The sequence below is a fragment of the Corvus cornix genome, chromosome 7 (assembly GCF_000738735.6).
Source record: "Corvus cornix cornix isolate S_Up_H32 chromosome 7, ASM73873v5, whole genome shotgun sequence".
Taxonomy (NCBI): Eukaryota; Metazoa; Chordata; class Aves; order Passeriformes; family Corvidae; genus Corvus; species Corvus cornix.
The window spans coordinates 22,371,019-22,390,721 of record NC_046337.1 but is presented as its reverse complement, the minus strand read 5'-3'; the positions used below and the strand labels follow the sequence as shown (position 1 = coordinate 22,390,721).

At 38.3% G+C, this 19,703-nt stretch overlaps 1 protein-coding gene across 1 annotated transcript in view; it reads right to left on the bottom strand.

The window, feature by feature from the left end:
• The window catches only part of MTX2 (metaxin 2), a 33,915-nt gene that overhangs the window by 10,818 nt on the left and 3,394 nt on the right, over nt 1–19,703 (bottom strand). Inside the window, exons 2-3 of the mRNA XM_039555169.1 lie at nt 8,971–9,018; nt 7,949–7,995 (exon numbers count right to left, since the gene is read on the bottom strand). Of these exons, the coding sequence (XP_039411103.1) occupies nt 7,949–7,995; nt 8,971–9,018 (95 nt within the window). The remainder of the gene's footprint in view (nt 1–7,948; nt 7,996–8,970; nt 9,019–19,703) is intronic.

Sequence of the window (19,703 nt, the reverse complement as noted above, 5' to 3'; positions counted from 1 at the left end):
TTCCATATTTATGGAAATTATGGTTTCTTTTAGAAAAAAACATGGACAAGGATCATGACCAATGCATTCCTATAAATACCCACTGCCAGAAAATCTCAAAATTTTTTCTGATGCATTCAACTAGATATGCTAGACATTAGAAAAGAACTGATGTTAGACCTTAAGTGGCACGAACTATTACAAAAATAGTTGAAATTGCAACAGATCAAAGAAATCCTAGAGAGAGAATATAGGACAAAGCAGCAATTTCTCTGAGTCTTTATCTCATTACATGCTTTAGCCCAGTGATCAAGGGAGGATTTGTTCCCTTTTTGACCACTCATGCAGAATGTCAAGAACCAGCACATTTGGTGTGCAGATGGTATCAGACCACCATGGCTTCCAACTCTGATAAAAGATGCCATGGAACACTGATTACTTCAGCTCAGAACATCTTGTTTCCCTTCTCACATACACAGTTTGAGCAGGCAAGTTACCCCTGCTTTTCTTGTGAGAGAAATATTTTCCTGTGAGCAAATGGGAGTGTGCTCAGCTCCTGTAAGTGCTTTTGGGCAAGAGATGGAAGGCTGAAACCACCCCAGTGCAGTTTTGCTGAGATTTATGAAGACATCAACACCCCTTCAAAGACACAGCATCAAAAGCTGAGCAGTCTGAGAGATCAAGGGCCCAGGCTTATTCTAGTACATCAGAGATTATTGTTAACATCATAAATTTGGCTGATCAACTTAAAAAAGGACTGAAAGGGGCCAACTGAATTCCAATAACACACAAGCTAGTTAATGACACCCTTGTGAAAATTCACCTAAAAATGGCAAGCAAAGCACTCACAGCAAAACTAGAAACAAGACATTTAACTAAGCACAGCCTGTTCTACCTTGTAAAGATGCCTGTAATTCCAAATAACAGCATTAAATTTCCAGCTCTCTTCTCCTCTGGAAAAAAAAAAAAGTGTATTACCAAAGAACTAAGAGGCTGACTACTATAGGCCTCAACCTGGATCCTCCTCAACCAGGATTCTCACCCAATAATACTACAGCAGCAGCAATTCTTCAGAAGAGGAGGAAAAAAATTAGCTCTCATGTCTGTAGTAAAACTAATACACATTTCTTCATCTAAAGTTTTCTGGTCCAAAGTAATTGTAAAGATGTTCACTGAAAAAGTTTATTGATCCTTTGAAAACGACTCTTCCAAACAGACTCCGAGCAGGGTAACAGAACTGAATTCCTGCTGGAAAGGGTAAATTGGGGGGGGCAGGTTTTATGCTTAACACCTATTCAAAGAGTTAACTTTGAGAGGAGCAATTAACACTCTTATTTACCCTTGCCCATATTACAGAAGATCACAAGGTGACTGCCCAGCAAACTTACACAAATAAAGGAAACTTCCTTAGAGCACAAATATATAGAATTCACTACAACTGAAGGACATCAAACTAACACTCTCAGGCTTTTAAAAGCAATGAATAATTTCATGGCTTATACTAGTTAATGCAGCATAAAACAAGAATAATTAAATTCAGATAGGAAATAACTTGAGTTTATTCCCCTGGTATGAGCAAGACTGCCTCCTTTATCCATATATTCTACTGATTATTTGCATTATGGTAATTTTAAAAACTGGGGTCATATTTCTTGTGCAGTATTGACACTGGTCAATGGCTGAGACAGATGTCGGGAAAACTGTCCAGCTTAGCAGCTTATGGTTAATATGTCTGCTACAAACACATATGTACAGTTATTTCTGGAACAAAGTGTGTCCTTTCTTTGGATGAGTTTAATGTAAGAAACAGATAAAGGCATTAAAAAATAAAAATTTGGTTTAATAGGATCTGTCAGCTTCTCTCCTACACATGCTCTCTGCCTCTTTCCTGCAGGCTAACAGTCTCCTCTCTCACACTCTTCCAGCCTCTCTACCTGTCACATTACCTGGCACCCAAAAAGGGAAGGAAGAAATGTGAAAAATACATTTTTAGCAATGATACCTCCCTTTTTCCAGACTGAAACCATTGAATCTACAGTGCTGCTACTGCCCCTGTGCACCCAGTTTTTAATGGGAGACTTTGATGTAGACAGAAATGGAGGTTTCTGCATATCCATGAGGAGAAAAGGATAAGAGGGAGGCAAAGAGATGCAACCAGACTAATTATTTATGTTCTTCCCTACCATCCCAATATTTACTGTTACAGAGTAGGGAAGAAAGAGTTGTGGACAACAAATTGAAGAAAAGTATGGAGAAGCCTCTCAGTGCCTTTCCTGCCCCACTGCACATTGATCCACAAAGGACTGTGGTTTGTATTGCACTGCCTTCTGCTCACAGAGAACAGCATGAGCCACTCTGTTTTAAAAGTCAGGTGGAAGAGGGAAGTTTGTGGTTTTGCTGTGAGAGAACAAAGTACTGGTACTATGTGAACAGGGCTGATAGGAAGCTTTGAGGTGACACTTGTTACAAAATTAATCAAATATCTTATGCCTATCATTCATTTCAGTCATGGCAGGTGACACCTCCTGCCAGAATTATGGAGTATATTTACAACAGCATTGCTTAAAGGACACAATCCATGTAAGGCTTGCTTTTTCTTATAGCCCATCCAATTTAAAATTCAAAATGTAAGTAGGATGTTGGATTTCAATTATGTAAAAAAGTAATCAGAACAATGACTTTTGTGCTGATTTGGCACAGTTCAAAAGCCCAGGGCCCAGAAACCACAGCCAGGCACAGGACAACTCACCCCACCCTTCCCTTCCTCCTCCCTCCCCTCCCTCCTCTTCTCACACGTGACTGACATTCTCATCTCCGCTGCTGCTGCTGCCACCCTCAGAACAATGCAAGAAAGGGGTGCCACTGTGTCTTCCTGGGATGACAAGTATGGAAAGTGACTGTGCATGAAATACAATAGGAAGGCATAGGAGCAGGGAGGGAGGAGTTTTGTATTTATTCCTAGAGGTAATTGGTTTAGGTGTGATTTTTACTCTTGCTCTCCCTTCCTCTTTGCCCTGCCCAGCTAAGGAAGGGCTGTTTGGACACCATCAGCTGGACACACGACACATATCAGGCAGCAAATCACCCTGTCAGAGCTCCATCACAATGCTCTCCCCTTCCCCTACAGTTCCCTCCCAGAAAAACACATATGAGCAAACACATACACTCATTAAAAATGAGTTACAACTTGAAGTAAATCACATCCAGATTGCAGTTTCTGAGATCAGAGGCAAGAATGAAATTACTTATGCCAAGACTCAAATAGTTCACAATTTATGTCCCCACATGAGGAACACTATTTTCAGATGGCACAGACCAGGCTTCATTTGAAGAAGATATATTCATGATTAGTTTTTAATAAAGAACGAGCCATTCCAAGCCATCTCTTATTCAGCAGCACTTCTAAAGGCACTCACACAATACTGTTAGGAAGGAAGAGTGAAATGCGTTTTCTGTTTTCATTTTCATGTTATTTCATGAGCATACAATGGACAGCATGTGATGACAACTGAAGAGTTACCCTCTACTTTATTGCAGGAACACATTTTAAAATTAAAACCCATGAACAAATCTACAGAATAATTCAGTTTTCATATCAAACAGCTGCAGTCCCTTTAACTGAAATAGTGTGTCTAAGGTTATAAATGAAAACTGTTCAGTATCATTGCTTGAGTGACAGATTAAATTCCTAATCCAGTTATGGTAATGGCCACATGTGTAGTTTAACATAAATTAAGATCTTAATTATATTTGTGACTATTTTAAACAAAATAACAAATTCCTCTGTACCTGTGAATGTAATTTATAGCAAAGCCACGTTCATTCTCCAAAACAATCTATTTTATACTGCATCATGGCACTGCTCTAATGGTATAATGTAATTCTTGTTGTAGAATGTGGAAAGAGTGGATTCACTGGTAGCACAGAGGTTTTGAAGATAAATGAAGATTCTATTCATTCAGAGGTAATTTCATCTTAGAACTACATGAAAGATGTTTCACTCACAAACAGTACCTGTACAGCTTGGGATTTAAGCATGTTTTCAGCAACAACACTATGCTGCTAGATTGATTATGTTGATACTGCATTTCTCATCATGAAGAATTCCAGCTTTTATTTCTTTAAAAAAAAGGGATTGGCAGATTTTCATTTCAGTACCAAGCCTTTGTTTAAGACTCAGCAACAAGTTCAAATTTCTGCTAATGTTTTGTCTAGAGAAAAACCAAACCACAATTCATACACACACAAACACAGAGAAAAAAATCACAAATCTGTCAAGGGCAATTAATCATGTATGATTTACACATTCATTTGATTACTTGTTGAAGTAAATAACCAATTGGTCTGTGTAACACAATTTTAAATTGCCAAAACTTCATTCTGTCATTCAGGACTAAGAACAGACAATTCTAAAAGCATTTGCCTGGAATATATTAAGACCACTTACAAGGACATCAACTGCACAAGCAATTAATACATATCTTAACAAAATGAGCTGCAGGCTCTCTAATCTCAGGATAGCTGTCAGAATTTCCAGAATTTTGAATATTTTAGACAGCCAATTTTGAGCAAGACTATGAGACTACCTGCATAAAGATTCCAGAAGAACCTGTAATAAAAGAGGCAGTCTCAACATCCACATTCCTCTTCCTGACAAGTTGGAACAGTGCAAGAGATGCTTTGAGCTGCCATTTGAGGCAAGAGGCCTGGCAGAGTGCAGCTGTATTAACCCCCTCCCTCCTACTCAGCCACACTACTTGCACCCAGGCACTAAACAAAATGGCTTTACCTGCACCAGGCATCAATAAGGAGACAGAGCCTGGATAGGCCCTCTGCTTCAGACTGAAATACACTCTCATACAGTAGTTCAGTTTTAATCTACTTCAAACTCCATTTTTCCCTCCTTGAAGTTGTGGTGTTGTTTTATTATTGAGATGTATTTGTGTATTGGGTTTGGTGGCTTTTTTTACTGAGCTAAGCCTGATTAGCAGGAATGCCGTATAATGGTAGCTGCACAATAAATACATGGACAATGGTTTTAACCATGAGTCATGTTACCCAGGAGGTGTGTTTTCATTAACCTTGATGGGAAGAGGGATGAGTGTCTCACAAGAACAGAGCCTTCATTCTGTTACAATCTCTTTCCAATAGCTGGATAATCATTACTGATTATTTTCCCTTGATTTTAATTCATTTGCAGTGAAAATAAAATTTCTTTCAGTATCAAGGCTTTGCAGCCCGAGATCAAGTGGACTTGGCTCTATAACACACTACTTCAAGTTAACGAACAAGGAGTGCAACTACCAAGATGTACCAGAGATAATGAACTTGCTCACTTGATGTTGTATTTTCAGAAAATACAAAGAATCTGAACCCAGTAAAAGACAAAGAAATTGCTAAATTAGTCTGTTTCCAAAATAAACAATGAGCAGAAAATGAATTAAAAAACAAACAAACAAAAATAAACAACCCTACCAGAATCAACAGAGAAGTTCCACAAGATGAGAAGGATTTTTGTGTTTGGTTGGTTTTTAACTACTGAAGGCACCAGCACAGTTACTTAGCAATTCCCAGAACACTGTCACCCCTTCTCTCATCTGACGTGTAGCTATTACATGTAGATTTTATTGCACAATGAGAAGATGTAAGCCCAATCATTATTAAAACAGCAAGACTCAACCAGCTTCCTATATTCAACCTGCAGCCCTCTCTACTCATTAATTACATCTGCAGTAAGAGTATCTTGCTCTGCTGTCTGCTTCATCTGCTCCATTGACAAGAAGTACGTGAAATGCTTTCCGTGTTGCAGGGTTGGCAACTTCAAAACAGCGGAGTTTTACTCTGACTAATTACTTACTGTAGCACTGGATTGTATCCATTATTTTATGTGTAGATACCAGCATGTACCTCCCTCTGAGACCTATCTGAGAGCAGCTTTACAAAGAGGGGCTACAAGGAGATTTTATAAAATACCTGAAAGACTGGCTGCAGCACATTCCAAGCCTTGCTGTTACCCGTGTCTCTTAAAGATTTGATGGTGGCTGATTCCACAAGTTCTTTTGACTCAAATTTCTGATGTTTTCACCACATGGAAGTTCAACAAGGACAAACAAGCTATGTACCTGCTCTGGCAAAATTCATGTGCCAAATCAGTAACAGGGGGAAAAAGAGTAATAGTAGTAGGAAAAAAGTCCCAGGTACCAGCTCCTGTTTCTCCTCCTATCCCTCATTCCCAAACTTTCCTTTGAGAAAGACACACACCCCCCAACTCCCACTACCCCCTTAAAAAAAAAATCCAATAAACAGACAGGCTCTCATCAAAATAAAAAGCAAATTCTGAAAGAGAGGATCTTGGCGATTTCCTTATGCAAAACATGCTGATGTATTTAAACCCCTCTGATCACTACATATCCTAGTACCATTTCACAGTGGATACAGATACCAAGAATAGTTATTCTTTCACAGTCACAACCATGTTACACAGATTCTTAAAAATCAGTACAAATCCCCAATACAGAATTGTTCTATAAAGTTTAAGATCAGATATCTACCAGAGCCATATTTATAGTCATGGCTACTATCAGCTGTCCAGCTAGAGAATATTGAAGAAAAACAAGCATTTTTAATATATTATAGTTAATTTATCATCTAAGTGACATGTGTAGGATAACAATGTACTACAAACAGTAAAGAAAAATGATGCATTAGAAAAGGAAATTTTAGGGTTATTTTGTTGGTGAGTTGCGGGGGGGGTTTGTGTTTTAAATACAAGCCACACATACATGTATAGTTAGATGAGAAGAAAATTCATGAGCACCCCCAAAAATACAGTTGCTGGGGTAAAAAGGAACACTGAGATCAAGTAAGCAACAGACAAAATTATTTGCATCATGGGAAGCACAACATAAAACATACTACTCAAACAAATAAACACTGCCCCATTTATTAGGCATATTAGAGATGATTCCTCTTTCCAACAAAGGATAAAGCTATCTTCTTGCTGTGATCAAATTTACTCTTAGAGGTATCTCCTAGAGTGCCAGACTGGAAGGAAAAAAGTTGAGATCCTGGAACTACCATGATCAAAGGATCCCTACCTTTTTACCAGTAACATCAGTTACAATCTCCAAGTGTCCCATTTCTGGTAAATGAGATGTGATCTCTTTGGACAGCCCTCGAAGACTGCTTGCTCAAGCTTCTCTGAGCTAGACCACACACAAAAAGCAAGAAGCAGGAGAAAGTGCAACTCCCTGCTAAGGAAAGCAGCCACAAACTTGCTTTGGAGATCAAGAACCTTATAGACATCCGGCTCCCCACCACTCTGACAGCCAGGCCATCACTACTAATGGGGAAAACATCCCCTTGAGATTTGGGGTTACTGAACCTAACAGGTTAATGGAGATTACATGGACTTCACAGCCACAGAGGTGCTATTAAGTCAATTAGAGGTGCAAGTTTGTCAATTATATGGACTATTTCTAAAAACCACATTGGAGCCTGTACACATGATGAAATTGAAAAAAAACCTACCAGAAACATAGAAAGAGGTGATTCTCACAGCATGAAGCAAATACGCCTGGAGTCTGGGGCAGTATTAGCTATGAGAATTAAATAACTGGCAAACATCATGCAAGATGTTACAAGACAAACATGCATAACAAGTGACAAATGGTATGAACCATGCACAGTCCCCAGAGTATGTAGGCAAGCAGATACTGAACACAGACCAGTATAAATAGGAACACAAGGAGCGGCACTCTACATAGGACTTTCAAAATCCTCAAATCCTTTAGGCTCTGGCACTTCAATGACAATGTAAAGCAAATCAGATGCAGGAAGTAAGTAATTGATTTTGGCAGAAATAATTCTTAAATTAATATTTTAGCAAAATATAGTTACTTTAGATAGGTAGTAATTTAAAAAATAAACTTGAACTAACATCTTTAGTTTAGAAAATATTATATTTTACCTGAACAGCAAGGGAAGATGCATTATCAGAAAGCAAAATCTGTTCCTCTGTTGAAAGAAAAAAAAAGAAGAAAAAAATAAACCACACAATTACAAAAAAACAGTGCCCATTTAGCTACTGACCTGTAACTGTAAACCATTCTGGGTTGCATTTCTTATGCATAAAACAAGGAGCACATATATAATTATTATGCAGCTGGACTAGAAAATCTATGATATGAATATTAAAACACAGGAAAAAAAAATACCAGAATTTTTCTCCTGCAAATGCAATTGCACTTATCATATATTACCACCAATGTTCAATAAAAAACACTACAAGAAAAAAAAATAAATGCCTGACTTTTATGCCAATTACTCTCCTTCTAATCAAAGTTAAATAAAACCGCATCTTCATACTTCCTCTGGCTAAAAAGTATTCAGAAACCTATAAAAGCAGCTTGCAGCTAATATTGCACACTGTGTCTAGGTCTGTCACACAAAAGAAAGATGACAAGTTCACTGCAATAAAAATTCCATGCTTAGAAGACTAGAGCTGCTACCTATTAGTCTTCATTACTTTGCAGTCTTCTGACAACTGTAGCAGGCTGCTGAGCCCCAAATGGGGGCCATAATGTGATCTGATGATATATGAAGAGCTGCTAAAGGGAGAGTGAACCATCCTAGCCTATACATTTTAACAGTTCCTTTTTACTGAGAGCCCACTTTACCACAAGACTTCAAAAATCTGCTGCCTCAGCTATTGGTGCAGTAAATCTGCCAACTGTGCCTGCAACCACATCATTTTACACTGGCTACAGCAGCCAATATAATGAGTCAATAATAAACCAAGGACCTTATAGGCCATGAATAGCTAGTTTATACTGGCAGATGCAAGCATAACTAAAACCTCTGACCAAACAAAAAACACAAAGGACTATTTTAACAGTTTCTGTGCTTCCTTGCAGTTAATTATCTTAGTGCATATTTAATGTGTTTTCTAAAAATAAAGTAATTCTTAATTGCCAAAACCAGTGTACCTACCCTTCAGTTGCTGATACAATGCAGCATTTTCAGGCCAAGGCTCTGCGGCTGTGGAAAGAGAAGAAATTAATTAAGCAAGCTGAATGCCAATGTACTTGCAAATGCTAACTGAACACAAATGTTACCCAGAGCAAGAATTTAGACTGCAAAGATGCTGATGCAATATTTAACCTGCCCTAAAAATGTCCCACTGTCACTCTCTTCTCCTGTACTTCTCTCCTGCTCACAGAGGGACATAACAGAGATGAAAGTCCTAGAATGTAATGTTGCAAGAAGAGATAAAAGGGCATGTCGGAACTCTGCCCACCAGGATGACTAGAGCTGCCTATTGCTGTAAGTTATGTACTGCTCAACCCTAAAATGGGAATGTCAATATGCATTCAAAAAACTGAATCATCAGTTCAAAACAGTTGAGCAGTTGTTAAAAAAAATGTGGCAAGGAAATAAAAGACACTCACATCCTCCAGTTGAGAACCATTGCATGTAATCAATCATAACACCATTCAAATATAAGAGAAGGCAAAAATAATAATCAGTACCAATTTACTGTTAATGGTAGCATTAAGGTAACAGTTCATCACATTGTTTTGTATTCATTACATTCCTTGTTAATGTCTGATTAAAAATCTATTTTTAAATATCAGTTCAAACTTGCATTCTACCCAAAATAGCTATTTGTACGCAAAATTTATGCTCTAATCATGTAAATTATTTTTTTAAAGCAATTATATCTATAAATAGCTATGTGTGGATCAAGCATAAATATGTCACTTAAGTAAGGCTTTGCATCTTTGCCTTTAGAACCCGAACTAAAAAAATGCACAGTTTTCTAACTATCATTCCTTTTGGATACTCATGAAGTATTAACTTTTATGGAAGTCACACAGAATGTAAAGCTTAAAACACTGTACGCAGTTTTGTGAAGGTCACTGCCTCTAACATTAAGGCACAGAGCCTATCAGAGTTATACTAGTATGGGCATGAGAAAGCAACTAATCACATTTAAGTGCCATGAAAAAATGTTTGATATTTTATCGTAGCAGCTATTGGTTTTACATCCCTCCACTAAAGTTTTGCCCTGGAGTGAAAATTCTTGAGGTGGAAGTACATTTACATCTTTAAATAAAAAGAGACTAAGAGAGTGTCTGCAGTACTACAATCTTGTGCTGGTTTGGCCAAATTTAGAAATATATCCTCTGAGAGGAGGCAGGTCACCACCCCTCCCCCACCAGGTTCAGGGAAAAATAAATTTTCCCCAAAGGAAAGTGAAAGAGATAAAAACTATTTATTTACCAAACACACTGGAAAAGGAAAATAATGCTAAATAATAAAATCTCTCACTGCGGAGAAAAAAACCTGGGAAAGTGTTCGAGTCCTCCCTTTGGTCTCCTCGGAGCTGGGGCTTGGCCCAGGGCCAGGCCCTCTGTGCCCGGTGGAAAGTCCTCCCAATGTGCTCTGATATTGAAGCAGTCCAGTGGAAAAGGGAGAAAATCCAAAATTCCAGGGAAGGAAAAAAAATTCAACTCTCAGTCTCTCTCCGGAGAAAAAGAAACTGAACAACTGGCCAAAAACTGACCTGGGGGCAGCAAGATGGGTGCTTCCTCGCTCCCCTGCCACAGCTGGGAAAAAAAAGAGCCGCAACCTCCGTGTGACCTTGAACAAGATGCAAACTGCTTTGAAAAAGTTTTGCTCAGTTTTTCCTTCCCCCTCTCATGCTCAGTTTAGGGGCATAGAAAGGCACAAGAATTAATTTCTGGGCATAGGGCAGCAATATGGGATACACATCATAAAGTCACACCAAGACAAACCTTAACCATTTAAAATAATTTATCTAATATACATTTCTTCAAGTCCACTGAAGTCTTGCAGGAGCAAATGGAATGAGGAAATTAAGAATGTTACTACTATATTTTAGCAAACTTATCAGTTCTGGACTCTGAGATACTTGTAGAAGTAAGTAAGTGACAAAGTTACAATGATCTTGTAAATGCTCCAGCCAAACAGTGAAAACATCCTTCTTACAGGCCCAAAATGGGACAGAGAGCTTCAATTGCATGGGCCCATTCCTACTGAAACTTTTTGCCTGATCCTCTTCTGACTGAAATGTCAGATTTATAACTAATTCTTGGATTTCAGCCCAAACTGGAAGTTGCCTATTTTTTACACAAGAACATGGCTGAAATACTTCTGGACCACAAAAATCAAGCAAACTTTCCATTTTCCAACAAAAGAACTAGGTACTTTTCAAGAAATTCAGATTCTAATTCCAGTCTGATTTTGGCTCTAGACTATATGCAGCCATGGAGATATAGAGATATAATATACACACACACACCCCCCCAGCTTCTTGCCACACAGAATCCAAAACTACACTGCTGCTAAGGCATGCCATATCCATGCTACAAACTAAAATACAAGTGGAATATTGTTTGTATCTTGTTTGCCCTTTTCAGCTTAAATCTTACTTCCACAATCTACTCACATACATATTTTCATGAACCATATCTGCTGACCCTAATTTTATTAGTCATTATACTAAGTCTTTATCCCACAGTCCTAGTACACAAGAGCAGACACGCAACTTGAGGGAAGGAAAGGACAAGGGTAGTTTAAAGCTTTTGTGTTCACTCATTCATAGTTGAGTTGTGTAATAATATATGGTTTTGACAAGTAAATGAAACAAGGACAAACAGCCAAATTAAAATCTCCTTCATTATGTGTACACCTTAAACTCCAAACTTGAGCAGTTGTAAAAAAATTAATGAATACACCCTGCACCTGGCACCTGACAGTCCCAGAGAGAGGTCACAATTCTGACCATGCTTGGATGAGGTAGACACATGCTCACAAGCCTTGAACCAAAGGCTTCAGTTCTTTGCATGCAAAGCAGATCAAAGGTAACTGATTTCATTATTGCTATACAGACTGGATTTTTAAATTATCAGTTTCACATTAAGATTCACATGTTATTATCCATAGCCATAGAAAGTAAACAAACTCTGCAGTATGAATTCAGAATTGCATGCAGATCGTGTTCAGCAATACCAGAGGTACAAATACCTGTGCAATACTCTGGAAATCAAATAATTAAGTACCCATTCACTATCTGTCCCATACCTTACAATTTCTGCTCATTCTCTCTCTTCCAAGATGTCTAGAGTATGAAACATTTTTTTCTGATGAAGCAAGAAGTTTAAATATACACTGCTACATAGGAGGTCCAGGTTCGTAAGGTACAAGCTAAATTCAAGTATGAGCTCCCATGCTGCCTCTGATTAGTTACAAGGTGAGAACATGCAGCTAAGGGAGACCAGAGAGCAGCTGGGGAAGAGAGGAGGAGGAATCACTGAGGAGTTGTCACATGCCTCCACAAGAGGAGAAAGTGTGTAACATCTTTAATGTGCGGCAATGACTCTTGCCTTATGAATGTAGGTGAAGACATAATTTGTAGAATAATAGGCACTAATATTACACGCTGCTTCAGTTCTGTCATATTTCCAATCCATCAAGTTGATTAATGCTATAATAACTCCTCACAAACTTATCATTTGTGCACTAATGAAGTCAAATCCAGTTTATCCTTTGGCAACTATAATCTTCTGGTCTGTAGATGTTCATTTCTCTCCTAACCACGGCTACTGTGGCACTCAGTATATAAAGAGAAAATTAACAAATGTGATGTCAATTCAGCTTCAGAAGCTTTCAACATTTATGTGTTAGATCCTACGCAACAGACATTTTTATCATTAGTTGCTCACAGGATGAAATAACTGCCTGGAAGCATGCCTTACAGGAACAGCTTCTCTATATTTCTTAAGAATAAGGAACTATTTGGTTCTTCCTTCTGCCCCCATAATCAGAGGAATTACTATTGTGTGGTTTTCAATGGGTCTGTCTCTCAGGCTTGCAGTCTTTAGTAAAAATTGTTTTCCCACCCTACCAAAACTTTTCCCATGGTTAACAAATTCAAATATTTAGTCTTTCATGTGGATTGTCTGCTGTTCACGACAATCAAATCTCATACTATTGTCTTTCCCTACTTCTCCTCTACCACACTACTTGTTGATTAAAACAATAATGCCAGTTATAAGAAACAGCCTATGGGAAACAATCTGTGGGATTATTCCCCCCCCGCACCCTCCCTCCCCCCACCCATTAACATTGTCTGAAAAGGGCATGAGTTCAAAAGTAAGAGGGGAATGAGAATTAAAAAGACATGGACACAGAAAGCATCACTACATAAGCCTTGTTATCCTGGGTGATGAGAACTCAGCAGACACAGCACCCCAACAACTGGGGAAGTTAAACAGCAACCAAACCTACACCAAATCTTCTTTGGTTTTGTGGATAACTAAAAATGCATGAAAATTTCACTAAGCTCAATGTATTTGTTAGTCTAATTGTTTTACTTATTAACAGTTTAGCATAGAAAATGCTGAAGATTTCAAAGTGGTAATAGGGTTCTTAGTGTCAAATTAGAAGAAAATTCTGTGAACTGGTATGTTGCATGTTCCCAGTGGAGTTTTAAGTACTCAGGTTTGTAACTATTGAAACAGATTCCTAACTCTTCACCTGTCATATCAGAAAATGACTTAGAAAAAACATAAGTTTTGCTCCTTAGAAAAACTTCCAAAACACAGAATGAATCATGACAGTCACATCAAATTCTTTGCCACTAAAACTCTATAGCATTAGGTGCACTTTTCAGATTTTGTGGTGAAATGTTTTACTTGAGCAACATTAAGACCAGAGATTGACATTCAAACAGCAATTTGATTCCAATGTTTCCAGATGTTTCTGACTGACATTTCAATAAGACTTTATCAACCCAAATACTTTTGGGACAGTAAGAGAAAAGAATGCATACATGCTGTAAGAAGACATACTCAAGAGCACTGGACTCCACTATCAGCAGGGGATCAGCAGCTCACCTGAGGCCTACACATCTCAGCTCCAACTAAAGCTCTCAAAACAGGATATACTACACTTGCACATTGGTGAATTTTAATTCAAAGAATGAGAGGCTGCACTAACATTCCCCCAGTGAAGTCTTTTCAAGAAGAAGCACCACATTTCCAAGATGCTCTGCAGTGCCTCAGCCCCACCAACTCTTTGTCTGGGCTGTTCAGAATCTATTTATGAGTGCATAAAACTCGATTACAACTTCTACACTCCAAATTACTGGGAAACTTCATCCTGTCTCAGTGCTGCCGGGATGTATGGGGGAAACAGACATTTTTATCCACCTTCCCCAAGCAGCTTGATGATGATGAAAGAGATGTAACGAAATAAATGGTTTACAGTTATGCCTTTAATCCTCTTACTTAAAAAATAAGACTCTGACTGTGAAAATGAGAAGACACAAAATACTTTGCATATTAAATTGTGGAATATGCTAAACAACAATTTAGCCACTTCAGTTGGTCTAGTATGAATAGCCAGTTTCAGCAGTAGGGTAGGCAGTGCGATTTGCCCCATAGTCTGCCACTAATTTAGCTTGCTGGCAAGCTGCGGCATTCTCGAATACCAGCCACAGACAAAAGCCAGAGACCTCTAGATCCAGGCATCAAGATGTTCCCTCCTGCATGGGAAATTAAGTCATCAACAACTTAAAAGTTTTTGTAGGAAAACACTCAACTTGAAATTAGGCTGTTCCCAGCTCTCAGCAATACCATGGAATTCTGTTGGGACAAGAATATTTTTGAAAGGCAATGAAGATAGAAATAATATTCTGTTATAGAACTAGCCTATGCCTAATAAGAATCAAGGCTAAAGAATTAATACCAAATGTTATTATCTCATCGATTATTTCGCACTTACTATACAGTGAGAAGTAAATCAAGATAATGTCTGCCCCTAATCTCCTCTAAACTAAAATTTACTAAATTCTCAGTTTGCCATCAATTTTTTGTTTGATATCTTCTGTTTTTGTAAATGCAGTACTCAGCAGACTAACAATCTTGCCCATGCAGTTCACTGTGTGCTGTTGTGTAGGTGAGGCTAGGACCTGGCCTGGGAATATTTGACCTTCTTTGATAGAGCCATTTCATGAAATGTTATGAAGCTTTTATGGATCAGATAAAAATAAAGACCACTCCTTCTCCAAAATCACCACATTTGCATGGATCAGTTTCCTTTTTGTTATAATCTTCTTAAACACTTTGATATTAAACTTACATAAAAAAAGAGGAAAGCTAAAAACATCTGTATTTACCAGTCTGGTTCACACGGCATTAAAGGCCTACTACAAGAGGCAAGATATCATCTATTAAAAACAAGCAAACAAAAACACTTGGCATTAATCTGAATCACTGTATTGCAGTATTGCAGTATTACAGCTGGAGAGATTAATTTATGCATTATTTTCACATAGTTTCCTTTAGCATCTCCCTAGGTACAAATTTGATTAAAATATAATGAGGATTCTCAAAACTGCTTTTTCACAAGAGTAAACACTAAAAAGAAATTCAGTCTTACATCCGGGCAACATCCATATCCAACAACATTACTTACTAGTCTCTAAATGCCATGAAGCAAACATCACAACAATCAGCAGGGAAAGTACTTTTGGTTTCCTAAGACTGGTGATATGGTGGGGACCTGCTGCTCAATACCAAAGAATCACAGAATATTCTGAGTTGGAAGGGACCACAATGTCCTAAATGTAGCAACCAAAAGAAAAGCACATGGAAAGCTATTCCCCAGAACTGCAGAAGGAAGGAGGATTACAAGACACTTGATGTTAAAATGCATCAAAAAAGAAGCAGTTCATACTCTTCTTAATACAAATCGGTATTTTCAAGTAGGAATACATTGTTTAAAAAGAAAATGCCAGGAACTGATGTGTTTCTTGTATCCAGGAAATAAGTGGAGGGGTACATTTTGACTAACACAGTGAAGCTGCAGCCACTTTGGAACCAAAGCAGTTAAATGTCTACATCTCATACATTAAGAGTGATCAATAAAGGAAGTATGAGAAAGTTGTGAATTAGCTTCCTTAAGACCCACCAGTTCAACCTACCCACACGGAGTACACATCAATTTCATGTAATTGCCTGATCCTGTAAACTAACAAGGGCCAAGAAAAAACGAAAGCATCAGCAACTCCCTGGCTGTGCTGACAAAAGACCAAAACATGTTTCATAGTGCCTTGCCAAATGAAAACCAACTTTCACACTCTTTAAACACTATGCATTAAATCATGTATCAAATAATTACATCATTTGCTTAAATCTGTCCCTGGCCTCCTCTGCAGAGCTATTACAATCCAGATAAAACATGACCATTCAGTAATTATCGATTGAGCAGACAGTCAATGTAAAGACTCAATCTCAGCAGCAATTCTCAAACTTGAGTTTCCTGTAGCTGTACCACTATGAGAGTCAGGATGTGACATTACTGCAGCAGCCATTTACCATGACATAATCTACTTCTTCACCCTCCAAGAGAGCTATTAATTGCATGTATTTAAGCATAATTCTGTTACTGTCTTTGAGTTACACATCTGTGGCTCAACCCTCCAGGGTGCTTAGCACTCTTGCTGCTTGGGCAGGCCACAGGAGGGAGATCCTGTGAGGAGACGAGGCCAAAAAAATCTCAACAAAATCAAATCCATAAATAAAAGTTGTTCCTAAATCAACATCTGGATTTCTTCAGAAAAATCAGAGAGTGTGCCAGCTAAATGATCTCAAAAGATTTATTTATAAAGTCCTGACAAGCTGGAGTTATTTTACTTATTTCCGATATTCAGCATAAATGCTCCATCTCAAAGAAGCACTGTAATTCTTAAAATTAGCTTTTTATAGATCTCTAAATCAATCCCCTCCCTTTGTGCTACTTAACTCCCTTGCTTCTCTTTGGCCCTGACCCAAGAAATCAAACTTCAAGCACAGGAGCTGTGAAGAGGACAGTGGAGGCATGATATTAATTAATGCCTTACTGAACTGGGACATTTCTTAGCCATGATATCTATATTTGTATACTTTAAATCAGCCCTTTGAAAGCTCTCCTAGATTAGGACCCCTCTTTTCTGTGATAGTCTGAACTCCTCCTCCCCCCAAGGATGTTTGGCAGGCAGTCTGACCACCACTTCTGTGAAGGTGCCCCAAGGAGTTCCCTGCTTTCTCATCCACAGCACCCCTGCTCTGATCCATAACAAAGATCCAACGCATCTGTCTCACCAGACAGGACATCAGTATCCCATACCTGCTCCAAAAGCTGCTTCCCACACACACAATTCCTGCTCACCCAGCCCTGGCCCCTCTGGCTTTTCATTAAGGCTCCCCTTCACTGTCTCATTCCCTATCCTGCCCACAGCCCTAAGCACAGCAGCACCAGTCGTGCAAAGGTGCAAGATGAGCTGAGATGTCTAGGCAGGAGAGCTCTGCAGGGTAGAAATGCAGACAGTTAGCACTGCTGCAGTCAGGCAGCCAAGTGCTGCTAGCAAGTGGGAAGATGCTGCTTTAGGGCTCAGAGCCTTTAAGTCACCCCAAACCAGATCATGGTATTTGCCGTAGCACCTCTTACGCTCTCCCTCACTTCTGGGAAACACTGCAGACTCCCTGCTTCAAAACCTGAAAACATTCACCCTGTTCTCTTAATCATACCCTCACAGTCTTCCTCATTTCTTTTCCAAGGCTTTCAGTGAGAACACTCTGATGCATCCAAAGTTTCTCCAACATGGCAATCAAATGCAAAAAGAAACACATGTGCAATTGAACTTTGAAAGTTCTTGCTAGGACTACAAACATTGCATTGCCTTCACTGTCATCATACCACAGCTAAAAGGCAGAACTGTTAAAAAGTCCCATCTCTCAGCATGTCTACTTTCCAATTCAGTATGTACAAACCAATTTTTTTGGTTGAGCTCTCATCCTACCCAATGAGACTTTTCCTGCATTCTTTGCAGCATCATTGGAATTTTTTCCTTTGATGTTTCCAATTCTTCCTGAGCATTTCATGGGTTTTATTACTACATATAACTTCTTCCAGCCTGTACTAGAACGTCCATGTTCATGTGATAGCTATGTCATCTTCTCAATAACTGAAGACTAGAATTTAAAGGTAATAACAAATTTGAGAGCATGGTGTGTACTTTCTCTCTGTCCTTGCCATGGCTTGCATGCAGCTGCAGTTTCTCACTCACTTTCAAAACAGACAGCTGAAAACACCCAGCAGTGTAGCAACATGTAATGCCTGTTCAACTAGAGCAAAGAACAGCAACCAAGCACTTTCATTTATTCTTGTTTCAAAAAAAAAGTGACTCACCTGGTCCAAACCTACAGGAACAGACCAGGTTATTCCTGAGGACAGTCAGAGAACAGAGCATCCGAGGACCAGAGAGAAAAAAAGAGTGAGAAAGAGAAGAAAAATCTGGTTCCTCTCCAAAGTCATTCTCATGATTTGCTATTTTTTTCTATGACCTATTGAGCTGAGGCTCCTAAAGAGCACTCTCATTCAAACCACTTGTCGTGGTTTCATCAGCCAATGAAAGTTTACTTGAAATTCAAACTGGACAATATCAAAATAGGTGCTACTTTTGGTTTACCAATTTTGTTACCACTATTTCTAGAGCAATCTCATTTCTGGAATGAGAAGACATCACTTTAGCAGAAAACATGTAACAATAAAATTATGATTAGAGAAAGACTGCTTAGTCTTAACAGAGACAGAAACAATTATAGAAGCATGCTCTATTATAAACTGTAATTATGCTGCTGCTTAAAAACAAGAAATAACAATATTTCAAAATGAAATATGTACTCTACTCCCATAATTGTGAAAGCAATGTTTTCCCTGACCTAAAAAAAAGATTGGATAAGCAATCCACTCAAAGGATTGGTCCACCTCAAGCCATGAAACATGTCTGAGCATAAACTGGCAGGAGAAACATAAGAAACTTCCTTACTGAAACTGAACAAGAGTTAAAAAGGATTCCTTCCAGCTTGATTACCAAACGAAAAGCACACATGTAAAAAACACTGTAAGATAAAATCATGTAGCCTGACAAATTTGGTATTTTCAAATAAACTAAAATTTTTCATTACAAGAACCTCTGCAGCAGGCTTAAACAGTCTCTGCTGCCAACAACCTATTTTAAGCAAGAATAACTATTTTTTTCATCTTACACATGGAGGAAGCACTAACACTTACCTATGCGCAATCTGATGTACAAAATACGTACTCAGTTTAAATACCATGTCTTTATGTGTGGGAACAATTTAGGTGGTGAGGTTTTGTTCCCTATGAATTTGTTCTCAGCCAAATTGAAGCTTGTGTCAATACATAAAACATGCATGTCAAAGATTTATTTGGACTCTGGCATGTCACACTGGAGGTAGACTCACTATGAACGTAAAATACCTAAAGGTAGAAGGGTATCTGCTTTTTACACTGGATTTATTTCCCTTAGTATTAAAAACAGCCTAAGACCCTTGGACATCACAGCAATACACAGAAGTTGTTTTCCAGAGATCACAGGACAAACAACAATATTATTTTCTCTCCTTTGATCACTGACCTAAAACTAATGTATTTTGGGGAAAAAAAAAAAATAAAGCATATTGAGTAATTTAGTGATCAATTAAATATATTTTCAATAATCTTTTAGAGATTATTTGAGCAGTTAGCTTCTCCAAACTACTAGTTAGAAAGATTAATGTTGTAGACCACTTGAAAGCTGGCACTCTAATTCTTCTTACAGTATAAACACTCATTTCCTATCCTGTTAATAT